The sequence below is a fragment of the Anser cygnoides genome, chromosome 20 (assembly GCF_040182565.1).
Source record: "Anser cygnoides isolate HZ-2024a breed goose chromosome 20, Taihu_goose_T2T_genome, whole genome shotgun sequence".
Taxonomy (NCBI): Eukaryota; Metazoa; Chordata; class Aves; order Anseriformes; family Anatidae; genus Anser; species Anser cygnoides.
The window spans coordinates 11175388-11196650 of NC_089892.1; the positions used below are offsets into that span (position 1 = coordinate 11175388).

The 21263-nt window shown below is 47.9% G+C and overlaps 1 protein-coding gene across 14 annotated transcripts in view; it reads left to right on the forward strand.

The window, feature by feature from the left end:
• ZNF618 (zinc finger protein 618) overlaps positions 1–21003 on the forward strand; it is a 167347-nt gene extending 146344 nt beyond the window's left edge. For 11 of the 14 annotated variants that reach the window (XM_048056958.2, XM_066980938.1, XM_066980942.1 and 8 more), the window contains 3 exons: positions 5722–5799; positions 10927–11028; positions 12144–21003. In XM_048056958.2, the coding sequence (XP_047912915.1) occupies positions 5722–5799; positions 10927–11028; positions 12144–13657 (1694 nt within the window). In that variant the 3' untranslated portion in view covers positions 13658–21003. The remainder of the gene's footprint in view (positions 1–5721; positions 5800–10926; positions 11029–12143) is intronic. The other 3 variants (XM_066980945.1, XM_066980946.1, XM_066980947.1) reach the window with 1 other exon arrangement.
• The last annotated feature ends 260 nt before the right edge of the window (positions 21004–21263 follow it).

The window sequence follows — 21263 nt, forward strand, 5'->3', positions numbered from 1 at the left end:
GGCTTCAGCAGCTGCTGGTGCGTCAGGTTGCTGTGAAGGTGTTTTCAGAGAGCACCCGGCCAGCTGGTGAGGACAGCCTGGTAGCATGCCTTGTTCAGACTGGAGAAGGACCTGTCTTGCAAAGGAGATAGTTCTGGGAAAGTGTGCTTTTGGGCAGAAGGAGCGCTCTGTGCCCAACATCCAACGCTCTGCGAACCACAGACAAGTGTCCCATTTTTGGGAAGGAAGGCTCTTCAGTCCGTGATAGAGAGCCAGACACCATTGCTTGGGGATGCTGCAATGCTCGACCTCCAGTCTGAGCTTGTAAGAGGCTATTAGAAACGCCGTGGATGGGTGTTTGCAGTCTGCTGGCACTGCTGTGTTTGTGCTCTGCAGCACACAGCCCCTTGTTGGCACAGGAAAACTCAGAAATGGGAGTCAGGCTCCACTGAGGCTGGCTGCAGAGGAGTCTGTGGTGGGAGCTGTGGGGGAGCGGGGCCAGGCAGTGAGGGGGGGGGGGGGGGGGGGGGGGAGGTGTTGGTGGGTGGATAGATAGCGGGGGGCTGCTGTCAGCACTGTGCACCCAGCCACTTGTCAAAGTTGTATGCACTCCGTGGCACCGCGTGGACAGTTCTGGCCCACGCAACATTTGCTGTTTCTTGCACAGACTTTTCACTGCCAGATTTAGGCTTGCAGAAAGCTTCTGAACACATGGCAACAACACAGAGCCGAAGAGGCAGCAGGGCCAATGTGGCCATCTGAACTCCACAGTTCATTATTTCATAGCCTCTTTGCAAAGACTCACCCCTTCAGCAACAAAGCCTGGTGCATGCAGCTTGGCTACATGTGAGATGAGGCAGAACACGGAGGACAGGAGATGCACAGAGCCTTGACTCTGCGAGGCTCCCTGCCCAGCAGCATGCCTCATGCAGAGCCACTTCCCTGCTGCTGCGCAGGTTCTCCAGCCTTCCCTGCTCCCGCACCAAGGAATGTGCAGGAGCACAAGGAATTGTGGCTGAACATCCATCCACGGGTGAGCTCGAGCTGTATCCCAAGGCCTGCAGAAAAAGCAGCGTCTCTGCTGCCCCAGCTTCATGGCTCTAGTGTTTGCTGCATGGAAAACTTGCTTTCTGGAGGTGGGTAGGGGAGCAATAGCAGCTTGGCATTGTGTCTTCTGAGCAGTTTAGTGATGTGTGAGAATGCTGTGCTACGCATTTAGAGCTGAGTATTGCGAGATTTTTTTGGTCAGTTGGTTAATGCAAAGTTTTTGCGAGATGCGCATGTGGCAGTTGGCCAGAGTCTGCCACGTGTGAAGAGCAGGACCTTGTGCCTAGGTCACAGCCTGGCAAGCAAAGCAAGAGCTGCCCAAACTTGGGATTTCAGCCTGTAAAGGGGGAGACGGGGGCTCAGCAGGCAGCATTCAAGGGTCACGGATCAGCAGCCTCCTCCTGAGAGCCAGGAAGGAGCCGGGGCACTGCGTGTCTGTGTGAAATGGGATCCAGCTGCCTGTTGCCTGGAGTGCCTCGGCTGGGGGCTGACAGCTCCTTGCAGTGATGGTCTGTGGGGGATGACAGCTGGTTTTTAGCCCCAGCTACAGCAGCTCATGTCTAGCTTGGGAGACCTGTGAGTGCAGGAGCTCTGCATGCCCACTGGGAATCTGACAGGTGCTGCCCACCTGCACAGAGTGGCTGCACACATGCGGGTCCTTATCGAGGGCTTGCTCAGTTCACGTTGCTGGTAAAAGACCCTCAAACACAGGACTGGGGTCATGCTGCTGTGCCACACAGGCAGCAGCGCTGAGAGTTTGGGGTGCAGAGGGGAAAAGCCGCCAGGGAGACGCTTGGCCCCTGTCAAGCCCTCGCTGCCCTCAGCAGTGCTTGCCCTGCTCGTAGCCCACCTCCTGCACCACCAGCCCAGGAGACCTGGGGCTCTGGGAGCTGTGGTTACAGATGTGAACAGGAGCTCCAACCCACTGAGCAAGTGTGCAGCAGGAGACCAGCTGGCACCAGACTGTGCTCAGCAGCTGCTCAGGCGAATGCAACTAGAGGTTGGAGGAAGGAAAGCCCCCTCCCTCCTCCCCAGCCCACACCAAGGGGCAACATGTTGCTCCTGCCATGACTCCCGGCCCCCTCAGCTGTGGAACAGCAAGAGGAATTGGTTCCGGAGAAGCAAGTGAGGGTTTGAGATCAGGGAGGTTTCCTGCAGAGTGAGATAGACTGCCTGGGAAGTCCTGCTGCAGGCTGGAGGTCTCTGAGCTGTTTCTCAGCTGACTGTGTAGCTGCTGTTCCTGCTTCGTTCATACACAAGGTCTGCTTTGGCTGCCCAGAACAAGTAAGGCTGCTGGGGGGCACAGGTATTCTCGGGTGGTTGGAGCAGGCAGCACAGAGGGGTCACAGCTTTCCTCGTAGCACCACCAACAAAGCTGAGAGGGAAGGAAGAGGTTCATTGATGCGAGCAGTCTGGGCAAGGACTCTTCTCCTGAGTCCCTTGTTGAGCCCAGACCACCCGATGGAGAACAGATCCCCTCTGCGTGCGTTAGACCTCAGTCTGAGCAGGGGGAAGGGAGCTGAAATGCCCCTACAGAAGGGAAAAGCAGAGGTCCCGCAGTGGCTTGGAAGGGGCTGTGCTCCCAGGAAGAAGAAAGGAGCACCTGGCTCCCAGGGCGGTTCAGAGTGGTTTTAGCAAAATCTCCAGTTCACTGTACCTTCAAGTTGCAAGCAGAAATAAAAGGGAGAAGGGAATTTACTCCTGTAAGGACCAGGAAAGTCCTGGGAAGTAAAGTGAGACTTGAGAGAGTAAGGTGAAATTCCATTTTCAGAGGAATTCTGCACATCCAGACTTTTGGATTGTTTGATGAATTTAAATTTTATCTCTAGTTTTAACTTAACTCATTTTCATTCATGGCAAACTGTAGACTTCTATGAATCTTTGTCTTAGAAGTATTTAGAAAATGTTTCAGCATCTTGAGAATGAGAAATTAGTTTTCAAAAGCAGACAGTGGTTTTGGTACTCAAGCTGGACATTCCTGCAGGAGGCGGCTTTTGGAAATGGGATGAAAATCAACAGGGTTTTTCTAAGAATCACATATGAGAGACCTCAGAGTGCACTGAGGACACAGTTTGTTGCCGTGGCAAAGGGAAGAGCTTGAGATGAAGAACTGGGGTCACTACGTGACGGGTGGAGAAGGGAAGAAGCCAGCAGAGACCAGTAGGGAGCGAACGGGAGCCAGGCAAGGGAAGCGCTAGAAGAAAGACGGCACGGTGATGAAATAGCTGAAAATGTAAAAGGAGGTAAATAAAGCAGGGCAGTGAGTGAGACGAGATGAGCTGGGAAGGAGCGGTGAGGATATAGTGAAACAGGAGAGACAGATGAATGTGAGAAATGTGCTGCTTGGAGGGTAGTTTCCTTCCCAGTGAAACATCCTGTAAGTGAGCTTAGGGGAAGCGTTGTGCTACTGGCTACTTGGAAACTTGCCTGTAGGGGAATTGCAGAGTTCGTGTGCTTGTTTGGAAGCAGAGAAGAGTCCTTGGACTTCATCCGTGCTCTGCCACTCCTCTGGCCAAGGTTACCACAGGCAGAGATGGCAGAAGGGAATACATTATCTTTAAAAGACATGTGAAGATCTGAAAGTGCCCCAGGGAACCAAGGTTTGAGATCTCTTAATTTCAGGCTTGCTGAAGCACCTGAGATGTGCAGCGTGTTCTGTTCACCCACCTCTGCTGCAGGAAAGGAGGCTCCAGCAAAGCAGTGGGGGAGTGGTCGCCCTGTGAGCTGCCCTGGCTGCACCGCCAGAGCTCTTCTGGCCCTGCCTCCTGCTGCCAGCAACCTTCTGTTAGAGTTGTGACCTCTTTCATGTAGATTAATCATGTGTTAATTCTGGCGCTTGAGACATCTCCATCTGAGCAGTCGAGGTTCCATGAACAGCAGAGACAAATAGGTGCATCTGTAACACAAGTCATCTGACGCTGAAATACACATCCGAGAGTGACAGTTTGCACCCACGTGTGGTTTTCTCTTTGATAAGTACAAAAGGAATCTAAACGGATTAAATTGGACCTCTTACATCATTTTACCATAACTGACAAGGTGGCTATGGATGATTTCAACAGAAACAGCTAATCCATATTTTAATTTCCCCAGTCTTGAAATGCCTATGTGACCCTCAGCTGCCAAATTCCTTGCTTTTCTTCAAAAAAACACAGTTCCTTAAGTACGATATTCCCAAACTTCCTCACTGCAGCAAAACACAGCAATAGCATCACAAGAAAATACAGTGAGTTAAATAAAGCATTGGACGCAGCTCCACCAGAGGGCTGTAGGTTCTATGAGAAAGGCATGGCAGAGTCTGTAACCTTACAGCTTATAAGTATAGCTTACGTTTGTGGTTTCTTTTGTGTTTTCCTTATCAGTTTCCTGTAGCCATCTGATGAATTCTGTGTTTTGCTACCTAAATTAGATGTCTTACAGCCAAGTCAAGCTTGTGCTTTCCAGTATTTTAGCTCTTCCATCCTGGACACCAGTGCTTTTGTTTATGTGCTTTAGATTTCTTTCGTTTCGTTGATACAAGAATTTATTTTTCCCTTCAGAAGTAGATACAGGTTTCTGGTACACTGTAGCAACAGGCTTTGCTCTGTGTGTGCCAGGCATTTGTATGCAAAGTTGTTGATTGGAAAAAGACAAGCATTTAGCATTTCTACTGTTCTAAAACAAATTGCCACAGCATAAACGGTGGCAGTGTGCTGGTATATCTGGAAATCTCGAAACAAACTGCAATGTTAAGATATCTCAGCCACTGTAGTTTGATATTATATCTGTCAACTAATGCATCCAGCTAATAGCTGTTTAAACTGAGCAGCTGCGAACATCTGCTACTAGGTTAACTGAGTGGAAAAAATGCATTTTCAGCATACTCGTTAGAACAGAACTAAACGTATCTCTCGGCTCATGAGGGAGCTCTGCACCCAGCTCTTTCCTGACTCCAGCTCATCCACATGACTCTGGCAACACGGCTCTCCTGCTCTGCTCTCCGCCGTCTGGCACAGCTCTGATTTCTGTGCTTCTTCCCCTCCACCTCTGCTTACCCCAGCTGCTGACTGCTGCTGAGCCCAGTGGCACTCGCCATTCCCCAGTCTTCCTGAGCTTGACAACAGCCACAAAAAAAGTCATCCGCATCCCCATGTGGCATTTCTCCATGTCCCAACCTCTGAGCAACAGGATTTTTAAAACCCGGTGCTCCTTGCCTTACTCAGGAAAGACAGCAGAGACTGGATTTTGACATAAACGGATGCAAAATGCATTCACCACGCTTTGAGGCTTAAACAAGGATAAGCATAAAACAGCCTGCAGCAGGCGTGAGCTAGTGAAGCTCAGTTGGTCTGCAGCCTCTTGAGGCTCTGCGCAGATTCACTGATACCCGATGCACGCACGCACGGCGGGTGCTTCGCTTCAGTGCACGAGCAGCCCCGCTGCTGCCTGGGGCCATGTCGTGGCAGTGAAGCAAAGCACGCAGAGAAACGCCCGGCCCTGGCCCCGGAGCAGTCGCGTGCCCGGCGCTTTCCCCACTCCCAGCCTGAGCCCTGCGGGGCCGGCTCTGTGGAGTCACTGTGACGAGCACACCTGGGCTGCGGTGACACGCACCGGGCCCTCGGGCACTGCCCCGCTGCTGCACAGACTGAAGTACGCACATGTGCTGCTTCCCTGCATACTCTGTATAATTCTTCTGAACTGATTTCTCCCAAACAGAGCCTTACACCTGTGGAGCTTGTGGAATCCAGTTCCAGTTTTATAACAATCTCCTGGAGCACATGCAGTCCCATGCAGGTAAGCTGGGCACCTCGACTCGCTTAAAGCGGAGAATTAAATTCTGCGCTGATGCCTGATGTTGACCCCGTTGTGTGTCAATGGAGCTTCCCGTGCTCACGGTTTCCAAAGCCCCAGTAACCTTACCTGCAGCAAAAAAAGATACTCAAAGGCTGGAGCACACAGCAGCGGCTGCAGCAGCGTGAGGCTCAGGGTGTATCACAAATACTGCTTCTTTCCCTAGGAAGAGAGGACATGCCATTTTAGCACATCAAACTGCTCATTCCCTTTACCCAAAGGTATCTAGGGAATGCTCATTTTGTAAGCATTAATTGTTCTTTCCTACAGCAGATGAAATCCCTCGTCCCACAATCAGGGTAGTACTCACTGAGGCAAACAAAGCAAAAATGCTTGCAGGGCAGCAGAGCCTTTGCCAACACAAGTCCTTTTCTGTGCTTATGTGTCCTGGAGTTCTGCAAAGGACTGAAATGTGTTCTCAGAAGAATTTGCCATTTCAGCAGTTGGGTTCGTTTCCTTCTCAGTTATCTACAAAAGAAAATTCTGAGGAGTAGTGATTCAACTACCTTGTTTCTAAGCCACCTTTTTTGTTTTCTGTCTCAACACAGAAGTTTTTAGCATTTCAAAGCCAAAGCTGTTTCAAAGACAGCATTCAGAATATTCAAAAATGTAGAAAAAAGCATATTTTGGATATAAGCAGATTTTTTTTCTTTTCTTGATCAAAAATGTAAGTGAATTGATGCAGGTTTACAAATTAATTCACCTTTGGCAGATCTGTGTTCTCCAACAGACAGCTGCTCTGTTGTAGTATACATTCAGTGCTTTGCATTTGTGCTCACTTCACAGGTAAGCCCTGAGTAATGTGGCAGGGAAGGACAGATTGCTTGAGGAAAAGCATATAACCTGTTCTGTAACAGTAAATTTAATCAAAGTTTGTATTTTCTTCTTTGTTTTATTTTTAGTCCTAATTTTAGTGGCAGCATCCCTTGAGTTCTTCATGTGCACGGTTCCTCAGTCAAGCTCAGTTCTTGCTGGCAAATCTTAGTGCAGGCTCCATGTGTCGTTCAGCAGCTACTTTATCATCTTTATAATACCATGGATAGACCTTTAGGGTGATCTGTTGTAAGACAGTGAGCTGAGTTTTATGGATGGTATTTTCTGTTAGAGCATAAACTGGTTAGTGTGGAGTGCTCGGAAGCTAGGTTATGATGAGGAGCAGTGATGCTCCACTCAGGATAGGGCTGGTGTCATTCCTTGGTGTTGGGGTCTGTTCTTGCTGCTCATCAATGGCAATTTGTGCTTGCTTTCCTGCCGTGTCCCGACTGTCCTATTCCTTGTTCTTGTCTCTGCTGGGGAAATGCGGCAGCGTGAGTTACAGCTCTTAGTGAGACTGAGGAGGGGACCTGCAGAGGAGGGACCAAGGCTAAGGTGCTGGGGGGAGAAGGGCAATTCACTGGCAAGCTGTCAAAAGTTTTAAGCTAATGCTGTCTGCAGCTTCTTCCTCCTCTATTCTTTACAAATGACCAGTGGCCGCTGGGCTTGCTTACCTGGCTTGCTTTTAACACAACAGAGCCAGAGGGAGCAGGTGGCGGTGATCTGAGTCATGCATAGATACGCTTCTATTACATGTCACCAGAGATACACTTACATTAATGGGTAAATCCCCTCTCCCCAGCTCAGGGCTGTTCCTCTTAAACTCTGTGTTTTACACCTTTCCCTGCTCTGTTTTTAAGACACCGTGTTCTGCATGGCTGCTTTCCCCCAGATAGCTTGCACTTACTGAAGTGCGTTCCCAAGGCCGCTGCCCGAGCTGCCCCCCATGCAAGCAGTCGTCCCCGCTGTGGTGTCCCTCGGTACGGTGCTCGCCAGGCTGTGTGCTCATGCCTCGTCCTCTGGGGGAAGCAGCAGCTTTTCTTCTAGCTCTGTGCAGCTAGAGGCGAACAGCGCAGTATTTGCTGCTGTGGGATGAAAATGAAGAGGCGTGAGAGCCTCAGACAGCCTTGGTGGGTATCTGGTTCTGGAAACCATACTCAAGCAGAGCAGCAGCAGAGATTACCCAGGGTGTGCAGCTACTCTGGACACATTTGTTGCCTTTTAGTCTGTCAGAGACAGACTGGCACATCCGAGAAGCAGCATCAGCACAACGTCTGTGCCATCTGGGGAGGCAGAGACCTTACCGGTCAGCAGAACTGGGGGCAAAGGATCTGCAGTGGGGACACTGGCACAGTAGCCATTTGTAGTAGTCTGTGTGCCTGTATTCAAGGAACGTTTCACGATGGGGATGTGGAGATCCAAAAAGCCCATCCATGTCAAATACTCCCTCAGCTGATGTGTTTGGGACCCAGTTTAGCTTGCTGTGTCTGATGCAAAGGGCTAATCTCTTGCAACTAAACGCGACCCGTCCACTGAACCCCTCTCGTAAGTGACCAAAGATAGGGAACGTGCAGCTGGCTTCAAGGAGCAAGAGCGGAGTTGTACTGGCTCTTGAGTCGTTCAGAGGGCTGAGCCTGGAGGCTAGAAGGAGAGATTATAGCTCCATAAAACAGCTACACAATGAGAGGAAGCAATTAGAATGCAAATTGGAGGCTGAAAGGCATAAGTAGAACAGCAGAACATCAGGCAAAAGAATTTGTTCTGTAATTACACTGTACAATATACAGCTTTGATTCCCTTTGGGGTACTTTGTTCAGGTCGAGTGCCACCATATAATGCCCTTCTGACAGTCTAGAGCTAAAAAATAAAAGGACAACTAGGTTGAATCTGGATTAAAGGATTGGAGCCATGAAGGGAAATTAAAGAACTATGATCAGTGTAGTTCACAGGCTGCCTGATAAGGAAGGTGTGGCCAAAATGTACAAACCTCATTTATGCCACATTGAATGCTGATGGATATTTGCAGATAATAAATCTCCTATTACTTTAAAATAGATTAAAGAGTCGGGGAAAGTAAATTCTGAGGTTTTCTCCCCCCACCCACCTCACCAGTATGAGGAAGCCTTCATGTTGATACGCCCAAACCACGAGCAAGTTGGTAGCCAACATTCAGCATTTTCCTCTGCCTACCCGCAGACATTTTAAGTTGAGGCCACTTGTGGCATTAGGTCAGGAGCAATTAGACTAGGCAAATGCTGGGGGAAGAGTGCTGTTATATATGAAAAGTGGAAACCACAGCTCCAGAGAAATAACGCCAACAATAGTACGTAGCAGTGTTTGGTCTTTGTCCCGGGCTTACCTGTTGGGTTTGAAGGAGTGACTGTCAGGGTGTGCAGCAGTAATGTAGGCATCACACAAAGCTCTTGTCCTCCCCTGTCTGCACTTGATTTCATCTGTTATTCATGTACAGCCCTGCAGAGCAGAGCTGGCATTCACTGGAGCACCTCCTGCTCATTGTGTCTCTTCCACACATGCAAAGACCAACCTCTGGCTGCAGTCCTGAGCATGTCAGCACTCCCCAACCACCAACCACCACGGTGCACCCTGGTTTCCATGGGCACCTGCATTCCTCCCGCAGAGCCCTGGCTGGGCTCTGGTCCTGCCATACCCTGGATTTCTCCGAGGTGTTGATCTAGTTTGTGTCCAGGCCTAACAATAGCTGTTCATCTTCAAGGTTTATGAATGCCCCAGCAGTTAAGATGCAGAGCTGCTCAAATTTGACAGGACTTGTTTGTGAGGAGTTTCATCATATCATTGCTTCTCTCTAGATCCTCGCTGGACTCCCTTTTCACCCAGGTCATTGCCACATGTGAAGGAGAGCGGCTTTGTGCTCTCCCATTCGTTCTGATGGGCAGCCCACAGCTCTGCCTAGCACCAGATGAACCTGGGCTGCAGAGCAAAGCCCTCAAACCTGTGTGTGCTTTCATAAAGCATCCTTTCCCTCATGTGCTGCTGTCTGGAGTGCTGGAGCAGGATTAATTTCACTGCATGCTGGTGTATTTAGGCTACAGATGTTGTCATCTGAGCTGATCTTTTTGGACTCCCTTTCTAATCAGTGGAGAAGTCATTGACTCCAGGTGAGTTCAGAGCATGTTAAATCTCATGCTGCAAGAGGCATCTTGTTCTGGCTGGGTGGATGAATCACACCCTAATCCTGTTTCGCACCACTGAGGGTAAAAGAAGCCATAGAGGGGCCGTTTTGAAGAGAGGCATGTCTAATAGAGATGTCCAAAATTAGGTGAGATGAGTCCAGTTGTGATGAGTGAAGGACCTGTTTTGTCTTCTTTGTTTTTAATTCCATTCTTCTGTTCAGCTTGATCATCAGTCTCTCCATCTTCCTCTTTCCTTTTCCACCTCTCTTCATTGTACGCTTTAATATAGCTTCAGAGACTATTTCAGAGCACAATTTCGTAATGAAGCATACTAACAACTAGAAAACTTCTGGAGTGGGGGAAAGGTTCTTCGGACACAGGAAAGGAATGACATGGACATGATATGGAATTTACTGATCTTGTCTGCATTTCCTTGGAAAATCCCATCAGTTTGACAGCCAAAGTGTTTAGGCCAGTCCCATATAAGAAAATGGAGCATGAACACCTCTAGTCGACCCACAGGGGGTCTTCTTTGCAGCTGTAGGGAGGAACAATCTTTGGTCATACTCCAGAAACATTTTTTGTTTCTTTTTATTTCCAGTCTGAGGCAGCAGTGAGTAGCCTGAGGGACATTGGGAAGAAAACATGAAGTAGTTCCAGTAGGGGAAAGGGGAGCCACTTGCAATGTGGAAAGAAAAACAATAAGGCAAATGAAGGATAAATATTTGTTAACCTTGCCTTCATTTTGAAAGCAAGCAAATTGTACAGGTCAGGCTGCACAAGGAGTATCTGTTCCTCCCAAAATGTTGAGACGTTTCTCAAGCTATGCTGATGGCATCAATGTCACTGATGCACAGAAAAAGTTAATGTCATTTCAGCCACGTTTTGGGAAGGTGATGGGGTGCAAGTCAGTTTTCAAGGTTTCTGACAGTACTCTGCCATCTCTGAAAACTTCTTAATTACTACAGAGAATGTAGTAGATTGGGGTCACCTTAGTTAGGGAACCATAAGTAGATGCTAAACAGATGGATATTGTTTCCCCTTCTTTGTGCTTTAAGAATTAGTATCTTGTGCTTCTAACACCTCCCTGTCTCTTGCCCCACAGCTGACAACGAGAACAATATTGCCTCTAGCCAGCCCAGATCACCTCTAGCTGTTGTTGAAGAAAAGTGGAAACCACAGCTCCAAAGAAATAACGCCAACAATAGTACGTAGCAGTGTTTGGTCTTCGTCCCTGGGCTTACCTGTTGGGTTTGAAGGAGTGACTGTCAGGGTGTGCAGCAGTAATGTAGGGATCATACAAAGCTCTTGTCCTCCCCTGTCTGCACTTGATTTCATCTGTTACTCATGTACAGCCATGCAGAGCAGAGCAACCATCCCATTAGAGGAGTACTCATATGCAAAAAGTACTGGGGATACTGGGGAGGACGTTTGTAAGGGCACACTTGAGAATGCCTGGAAAAAGTTAACTTCTGATCCAAGGTCAGACATCCAGTCTGGGGTTAAGAAATGACTCCATTTAGTGTGATGTGACATAGGCTTCCTGAGCTGGCTGGCAGCCAGTGTCTGGCTTTGTCCCCAGCTCGTCCTGCGAGCTTACGCTTCATGGGACATGGTAGAATACAGCCCTTTGGGAAAGCATCTCCAAAGCACTTGAGCTGAGCATCCTGGTGGATGGGTGATACAAAACCACGGTGCTTATGTGTTCTGGTGTGCCAAAACTGACATTTATGTTGCCAAAAATCATCCACAAAAAGTAGGGGTGCTGGAGATTGGAGGAAAAAAAATAAAATTTGGGCTTCGGCACTGCTTGAGATGGTGGAAGAAGTTGTATGCTTCCCTTCTAAAACAGCTGGCTCAAAGAAAAGGCTTAAATCACAAAAATAGTAAGAATTTCAGCTTCCCAGCTGGGCTAAGCCACATGAGCAGAGTTGTGACCATCAGCCTGTAGAAATGGATAGCAAATGGCACACGTGATTATAACTTACCTTGGCAATTCTTAAATGAATGCCACAGAGATGCCATTGGTAAGGCACTGTGTTGTGAATAGCCAGTGTGTGCTCTGTCTCAGTCCCCACGCCAGGGAATGCAAGCAGATAAGGTCTTAGCTGCTCTTAGCAAGTTGTTCCATCTACCCTGGCAGTACATCTGTCCAGAATTCCTCTGGGGAAGAAATGCAGGGTTGGAAATGTCTCTGCCATCATCTGGGCATGTTCCACCTCCTCGGGTCAATCTCAGCATTGTTTTTTGACGTCCCCCCTGCTGTTGCAGACAAACAATTCTCATCTGTTGCTTTCTCTTCCTCCTTGTATTTCACTGCAGCATCTGCAAGTGGTTCAGTAGGGAACAGCGCGATCCCGGAGAAGGAGCGGCAGAACATTGCCGAGAGGCTCCTGAGGGTGATGTGCACTGACCTTGGGGCTCTGAGCGTGGTGAGTGGGAAGGAGTTCATCAAGCTAGCGCAGACCCTGGTGGACAGTGGAGCTCGCTATGGTGCCTTCTCAGTCACCGAAATTCTTGGCAATTTCAACACACTGGCTCTGAAGCATTTGCCTCGGATGTACAACCAAGTGAAGGTGAAAGTCACCTGCGCCCTGGGCAGCAATGCCTGCCTGGGCATCGGTGTCACTTGCCACTCACAGAGCATTGGCCCTGATTCTTGCTACATCCTGACAGCTTATCAGGTGGAAGGCAACCACATCAAGAGTTACGTCCTGGGAATTAAGGGTGTAGATATTCGAGATAATGGTGATTTTATCCACCACTGGGTACAGAACGTGCTCTCAGAGTTTGTGATGTCGGAGATCAGGACGGTGTACGTCACAGACTGCAAAGTCAATTCCTCTGCGTTCTCCAAGGCAGGCATGTGCTTGCGTTGTTCGGCCTGTGCCTTGAACTCAGTAGTGCAGAGTGTGCTGAATAAGCGAACACTACAGGCTCGCAATATGCACGAAGTGATCGAGCTCCTGAATGTCTGTGAAGATTTGGCAGGATCCACGGGCCTCTCAAAGGAGACCTTTGGCTCCCTGGAGGAGACCTCTCCCCCGCCCTGCTGGAACTCAGTCACTGACTCCCTCCTGCTTGTCCACGAGCGCTACGAGCAGATCTGCGAGTTCTACAGTAGGGCCAAGAAGATGAACCTCATCCAAAACCTGAACAAACACCTGCTCAGCAACCTGGCGGCCATTTTGGCGCCGGTGAAGCAGGCGGTAATTGAGTTGAGCAACGAGAGCCGGCCCACCTTGCAGCTGGTACTGCCCACCTACGTCAAACTGGAGAAACTGTTCACTTCCAAAGCTAACGATGCTGGCGTAGTCAGCAAACTCTGCCACCTCTTCTTGGAGGCGCTGAAGGAGAACTTCAAAGTTCATTCAGCACACAAGGTAGCCATGATCTTAGACCCTCAGCAGAAGCTGCGGCCCGTCCCACCATACCAGCACGAAGAGATCATTGGCAAGGTCTGTGAGTTGATTAATGAGGTGAAAGAGTCCTGGGCAGAAGAAACAGAATTTGAACCTTCAACCAAGAAGCCCCGGGCAGCAGGGGAAGCCACAGCAGCTCAGGAAGAAGATTGGTTCGGGAAAAATGAAGTCTATGATTATTTGCAAGAACCTCTCTTCCAGGCCACCCCTGACCTGTTTCAGTACTGGTCGTGTGTTACCCAAAAGCATACAAAACTAGCCAAGCTAGCCTTTTGGCTCTTAGCAGTGCCTGCTGTTGGTGCCAGAAGTGAATGTGTAAATATGTGTGAGCAGGCTCTCTTAATCAAAAGGAGACGGCTACTCAGTCCAGAAGACATGAACAAACTCATGTTTTTGAAGTCCAACATGCTTTAAGACTGTCTTTTAATTAAAACAAAACTTTAAAACACTGTTCCAAACAAAGAAAAAGAATTTTAAGTTCTAAACACTGTGGACCTCATTATGAATGCCCCTGGAAACCAAGTGCTTTTTTATATATATATAAAAATATAAATATATATAAAATTAAGTTTGAGAGGAAAGCTGAGCACGTGAGAGAGACAGCCCTCTGCCAGGAACGTGCTCCTTTCCATAGATAGTGTGTGGACTTGACAGACTTTCTAATGTTTTCAAGTGGGCAGACCAATGGGAGGCTGATGTTCTAAAGTCTTCAGGCAGCTGAGATCTAAAGTGACTTGAAGTTTCTTTTGTTTCTCCTCCACCCCACCTTTCCTCTTGTCCCCTGGGCCATCTTGCCATGGATAATCAGACTACATTGAACAGACCAGTTCTTCACTGGACTTTGCTCCTTTGAATAACTGTACACCTTGAGGGCATTTGTCTGCAGCCTTCTTGACATACGGTGCATGTTATCAGGGCAGCTGTGTTTTACGAACACCAGTATCTTAAGAAATCAGGAAGGGAGACTCTAAGATTGTTTTTATTACTATTTTTATTTTAACTTTTTCATATAGGGTTTTTCCAAAAAAAACAAAAGTTACTCTTGTGTCTCCATTCCCAGTTTTGAGTTTAACTTGTTAGCTAGTGATTATAAGTTTGATTTAAAACTAAGAGAAATGATTCATGGCAGAAAGCATCTGTAATTGTTATGTTTCTTGGATATTTTTTTTTTTACAGCATACCTTCTTTTCTGAATTCCCAGTGTAAATTAGCTTCTCTGTGAATTCTGTACATCAGGGGTTCTCAAATTTGTTCACAGAGTAGCCCATTTATGATTAAATAATATCCTTATGGAAGCCACAGCTGTTGCTTATATGGAAAAGCTAGAAACCAGGACAAGCAAGCAGGCGGTTACAACACAGATGTCTTTGGCCATCAGCAAGCTTGCCAGCGTTTGCCAGCTGCCATTGAGAACCCTTGTACCTAAACTTTTTGTAAACCTTCCCACTACACACGCTCAAAATAGCCTTCACAAGGCCAAGGACAAACCAAGGTGTATGATTTTTCAGGGGAACAAAGATCATCAGTTCTGTCAAACTAGGGTTTGAAGGAAGCTTAGAGAAGCGCATGGGCTCAAAGATCCTTCTGAATGTAAGTGCTCCTGATTGAGTGCGATGAATATCTTCCTGTTTTATTTGGAATGGTTTCCTCTAGTAGCACGAATGTCTTTTTAATACCTACAGTGCATTACACTACTTGTTATGTTGTTGAATCGTTCTGGCTAGGAAGGCCATCGGCCCTTAAGTGTTCACACTTACTGGCTCACCCCGAATGCAATTAGAGATCATCGTAATGCAGAAACATCTCAGTCACTCTGCTGTCCACCAAGGCCAGTGCTCTGCTGTGTCCGGTTCCCATAGGCACAGCTCATGGGCTGCTAGACAAGATCTCTGCAAGCTGTCAGAGTTGGTGCCTCTTGGACAATTCCTGACTTCTGGTGCCAAACTGTTAATTTTTCATCACTGGGACTTGTATCCCAGAGGCAAATTGAAACAAATTCTTATTTTTGAAGCATTCTCTCCTGCTTCCAGTAGTGTCCTCAGGAGCTGCAGCCACAGTGGCAGCGGAACAGCAGCGGTGGTGTGGGAGGACGGATAGGGCAGGGTCCAGGGACAGGCTGGAGGCTGGAGCCCTCAAACAGCGCAGCGGTGTTTCTGGTTGCTGGTGGTGCAGTGGTAAGATCGGGGGCCCATTTTGGAACGCTGCTGTTGAACAGACATTCAACCAAGATCCCACCTGCCCATCTCTGGTTGAATTAGAAGTTGCACGTCACAGGACATGAGAAATGGCAGGGCCAGTCAGCTAGCTCGCAGCTCAGCCCACCCGGCCTCGGGTTTTGTGTTCAGGCATGGAACCCAGGAACTAATGGACAGCTTCACTGCCACACGGGGCTCAGACAGGGAACAGTTTGCATGCTAGAGGCCTTCCCTAGATCAAGGTCACCGACGATGGGTCTTTGTACCCAAGTGTCTTGCCCCAGGATGACTCTTGCCCTTCTGAGCCTGGAAACAGGACTTACTGTAGCCTGAGTACAGAGCTTAGGTTGACAGCACCTCTCAGCACTGTTAGCGGCCTCAGGGCAAAACTAGTTCTCTCTTAAATCTGAGTTTTGCATATGGATAACTTAAAATATATAGTCCACAACCCCACCGGCAACTGCAGAGGTAGCAGCAGGTGAAGATGAGCAGCCAAGGCGGAGGCACTTGGAGATCTGATTTCTCTGGCAATGGCTTTTGCAAACAGGTGCAGGTCGCAGGGCCAACGTTTCTTCTTTCTGGTTTTATTTTCCCCAGACAAATCCTGCCCACCCAGCCACTGTCTGGGCCCACAGTAGCATATCTATTTGTGCTTGCAGTGCAGGAGGAGCCTGTAAGAAACAAAAACTAAGTCTCAGACTAAAAACAAACAAAAATACATAATTCAGCAGGTGCAAAGTGTGCCGATTATGAAGTATTTGTGCCTGCTGCAGGTTCCACTGAAAAACACAAGGGATCCTGCAGCAAAACTGGGCTGAAGGGACAAGTCCAAAGCAAGATTAGCTTTGGAGGCTGCAGAGCTCAGCGGACAGGCAGAAGCGGGACGGGATTTGTACTGCTTTTTCCAAATGGTGTGCTACACCTTTTTGCCTGGTTTGCCTGAGATTCTAAGAGCTGCTCACAGGCTCTTCAGCGCTCAGGCAAAGGTGTGACAGCTACTTGTTCCTTTCAGAGAGTTCCAAACCCAGCACTTCTTTGCTGTGAAACAGGCTGGTAACTGCCGTGGGATCTGCCAACTCAGGCTCGTTGTGTGTCTGCCAGGCATTAGGATAGGGAAGTGGACCAACAAGAACTTACCACAGGTTTAAAGCCCCAGAACTGAGGTAAAATTGCAGTCATTTGTGCAAACATTTAATGCCAGGCTGTCCAGCAGTGAGCTGGACCAGGGCTACACAACCAGGGCATGTGGGTGGAGAGGCCAGCGCCACCCACAGTTCCTCTTCTCCTTTTTACAGTCTGGATGTGGCATCAGATCTGGAGCTTTTCTGCTGTGGTGACCAAAGAGGGACTGATGGGCCCTCTCCCCAGTTAGCAGCTGCCAAATCCACAGTTATCATTGCATTAATGCCAAGAGGGATCTAAACAAACATACAGCAATGTCTGGCAGATGAGATTCTCCCAAAGACTTAAAAACTCAACTTAGTAGATGAAAAAAGGCAAAACAAAATCTAATGGAGCAATCTGGAAAGTCTGGGTGAGAAGAGAAGCTGGTTGGCCAGCCCTTCTCCAGCAGGTCAGTGGAAGAGGCCACAGCTTTTCATGAGCCTTCAGAAGGTCACAGGGTGTTCTGCTCGGAGGAGCTTAGTGCTGGGCCTGCCCATGGGCTGACTTGTGTCTGATGTTCCTTTGCCTCTTTGAAAGGAGGGAAGCACATCTGGAGCATGCGGATTTACTCTAAATGCCAAGGTTTTGCTCCTATTTCTCCTTCCCTCCGTAGGACTCAGATGTGCATTCTAGGGAGTGTAGATACATTACCACGGTCTGAATTTTGGAAGCTCTTATTTGCCGGGTTATTGGCATCAGCTCAGTGGTAGCTCTCTGTACAGAGCAGCAGTTGTGCTGTGAGGAGTCCTGCCCGTCCTGTGCTGGGAGGCAGGAGGAGAGAGGCCCTCTTGGGTTTGGCCAGAGCTGTCATGAGGTTTTGCTCCCCGTGGGCTGGGAAAAGTCCTCACGGTTGGGATCATTCTGTGGTAGGTCATGCTGGGAATTGTCTTCTGCTTCTTCTGTTTCCTATACTTGCACTTGAAAAAGATGTTTGGAGAAAAAAAGAAAAAAAAAAACGGTGTATGTGTCCTCTGGGCATTCATTTGTTTCTGCTGCTTGTTCTGAGCCTGACCTTGCAGGCTGCTCTCTCGGACTTACACTTCGCTCTGGGAGTGGTTGTGTCTGCAGGTGGGGAGTGGGCACCAACAGAAGGTGAACTGTAAAGAATGAAGGGCATTCCAGTCCTGTCCGAAGATCCGTGTTAAAACAAAACTGAGGAAGGAGGGTACAGAGGCAGAGCTCTTCACACCAGAAGGTTGTTTCTTTGTGAGTACAGCAGTCAGGGTCAGTGGAGATTGTGGAGCCCAGATCTGTCTCTGTGTCTCTCCCCGTCTCTAGCAGTAGATGGTAGTTGTGTTCTGGCTTGCAAGATGGCTCGGTGTCTTGTGCCTGTGTCCATTGCAGATGGAAGTAAACTTTTCTTTTTGTCAAAGTTTTGTCTGTTCTAAGAAACCTGATTTGGTTGGTTTTGAATTAGTGCAATCTGGAAAACATGTTGTGAAAGCCAACAGTAGGCTCAGGTTTTGGTTAATTTAGACTTCTGTTGTTGCTGGGTAAAACAGTCTAACTTTGAGATAAATTGGTTTAAGCATCCCTAAGAACCGCCTGCACTGGTTTAACTGTGCTTGCTGGGAGTTCTCCCCTGCTGATCAGAGAATACATCCAGAAGCATCTCAGGGAGTCATGACCCTTATGTGCATTCTGCCCGTGAAGGTGCGGCAGATATGTTCAAAGCTCGGGAATCACTGAAAACAGAGGGGAGACACTTCGGAAAGCGGTTGAGCTCTGAATTGAGATATCTGGGTTATTCCAGGATTCAGTGAGATGTCTCAGGTTGGGTGGTTTGCTTTTCTCCAGCTGCTTGCAATAACACAGAAGGTTTAGTGTGAGAAGAAATTCCTACATGTGTTTATGTCGGTGGGTGACACTGCTCGGCCTTACCCAGGGAAAGGGATCGTTTCCACCTCGCGGGTCCCGCAGCAGGCGAGCCGAGACGCTGTGTTGCACGGGAGACGGGTGATGAGACATTGTGCTGCTCAGAGAGCACTGCACGTGTTCTAGGCAGCACCGAGTTAGCGGTTAATCAAAAGGCAGTAAAAGAGCAGCCAAAAGTTGATGAGAGGCTGGGAGTGCTGCTTGTGCTGAGGAAGGACTCAGATCTCTAATTGCATCTCTGCCTAAGGGAGGGGAGAGAAGCTCCCGTGAGCTCTCACAGGGAACAGGTTGTTCCCTATGGAATAATTGGGAGTATTGGGATGAAAGCGAACAACAAAAAAAAGGACACTAAAGGCAGATTCTGGGAAACGTCTTTTATTGAGGAGAAATGTGTGATCTGGGAGGAGTCTGTTACGGGAATGTGTCCTGGGCCCTGTCATGAAAAAGGAGACTGCACGGCTGTGTGCTCCGTGAGGCTGCTTAGGACCTGACCTAAGGTCTGAAAGAGCCTGGGTGCACAGGTCAGAGGTGCTGGGGCTTGAGGCCCATCCTGCCCAACAGCCGATAGGTCCAGAAGGGCTCGGGGAGCATCTTCTCCCACGTCCTCCCACTCACCTCCGACACTGCGCCATCCACCAGTCCCTGCAGGAGGGAGGGAGCTGGCCGGCGGGGCAGAGGAGGTGACACCAGTTTGGGGGCAAATGTCTCATCACCCCTCGTAATGCCAAGGTGAAAGAATCAGGGGCAGGGGAAAGTATTAAATGTTTTGCTGCTTCTGCTGTGCATTTTCTGTGCTACACCACGATCTTGAGTTCGTGGGATCTGTTGGGAATGCCCAGAAACATCAGCTGAGACTCGAGGTGCTTTGTCAGATACTTCTGAGGATGTCACCCTGTAGCAATAAGAGCTCGCTTTTCCCAGCGCGTGGGACCTGTCCCCATGCCACAGGTTGCCATCGTCCTGGGCTCCAGGAAATGTCACCGAACCAACCAAACAATAACACACGGAGAGGTAAAACCAAGCACAGCTCCAAGTTGAACGCCTCATTAGTACTGTGGGATAGTTTGCTTATGCTAGGCCAGAAATGGTAAACCAATGAGAGTGTATTGCCCTGAAATTTAATTTTATATATTGAATGTTTGGGGAAAGTCTGTTTAATTACTTGTTTTTGTTCGGCTGGTTAGTTGGGTTTTCTGCTACTCCTGTTAGAGTCCTTTCTTTTTACCGTGATGGAAAAGTTTTGCTCACGTTAGACAACGGTGTATCCAGTAGCCCCGTTAGGGTTTAATGTAGGCAGCTGAGTTTGATTTTTTTAGAATAGCTTCTGAAATGAGTCACATAAATGGCTCATTCATGCACAACATCAACCACTGACTGAAAGGATTTTCTTTTTCTTGCCATCGTTTTAGCATCATGGGCAGTGGTCAGCGTGTCTTGGTACCCGGGTGAGCAGCGCAGCCTTAACGACAGGAATATTTTGCAGTGGAGTTGATGAGTACAGGCATGTCAAACCCTTGCTTTTTACAACCAAAGTTCCTTAAAAAGACACTTCCAGCCTCATCAGCCTTGAATGCTTGTTTTCAGTCTTCTAGGGGTTCTTGTGGCGGTCTCTGCAACATGTGTGGATAGGATGGTTTTCTTTCCGCTGGGCTGGGGGGGTGGGAAGAGGCATTTATTTTTTTCTTGCTCTCCGTGGAGAAAGACCTTTCCGCTCAAGGAAGGAGGTGTGTATTCTGGAAGGAGAAGCAGTCTAAGGAGCTGTTTTCCATGGTCCCTTAAAACTTACTGGGACTAATTTTTTTTTTTTTAATTATTTAAAAGGAAAACTGATAATGGATGAGCTGAAATATTCATGACAGGTGGCTAGCCAAGGCTGTAAGTCCAGGAGGAACACACATCATCCAGACCTGAGGATTCTGGTCCGCCGTAGCTAGAAAGTGTCATGCCGACAAACCAAACTGTCAGGAAATCCTTGTTTGCAGCCAGTCTGAAAAGAGAAGCTGTTCCTCGTTCGTGTGTTCGTTTTTGGAAACCTCCTGCTGGGAGCTGAATTCTTGTTTCATCAAGAAAACAATTAATGTTCTCCTTTCCCTCCTCACCCTCCCTCCCCTCAGTAACTTGTGTGCATTTCCTTCTTTTCTGTAGATGCAGATGTTCTAGGCAATACCACAGATGCACCTGCGTGTGTCTCTACCTGCGAGTGCAAGAATCTCATGTCATCTTAAAAAATACAAAAAAATATACAAAAAATATACAAAAAATATCTTTTTTAGGCCAGAGTTTTCTACAGGTATTAATGAATATTTTTCTTAATCCTTATAAGTTTTATGTGTTTAATATTTCTTAATACCGGTAGCATTAATTTATACTTTTGTAGCAACACAATATTTTTATAAACCGCCACCGCTGGCTTTGTCTTCATAATGGGGAAATGTGCGGGCAGCTGGCCCTGCACTGTACCATGTACTGTATTTAAAAGGTTATCTAATGTCACACTTGCTGTGTTAATAAACAAAACAAAACCTGTTTGAAGTCTCATGTATTGTTGGTGTGGATCGAATGACTCAATAGAGAGCAATATTGCACGGGGTTGAGTTGCTGATTTTCATTGTGATATATGAACGCTTGAGGCCAACTCAAGTTCTTCTGATTTTTTTCTTTTTAGAATTTTGTTTTGTTTTGTTTTGTTTTGTTTTTTACAGCTAAATAAATTCAGTGCTGTTTGAAACTTAGACTGACGTCAAATGAAAAGGGATTATTAAAGAAAAAAAAATCAAGGTGTTTAA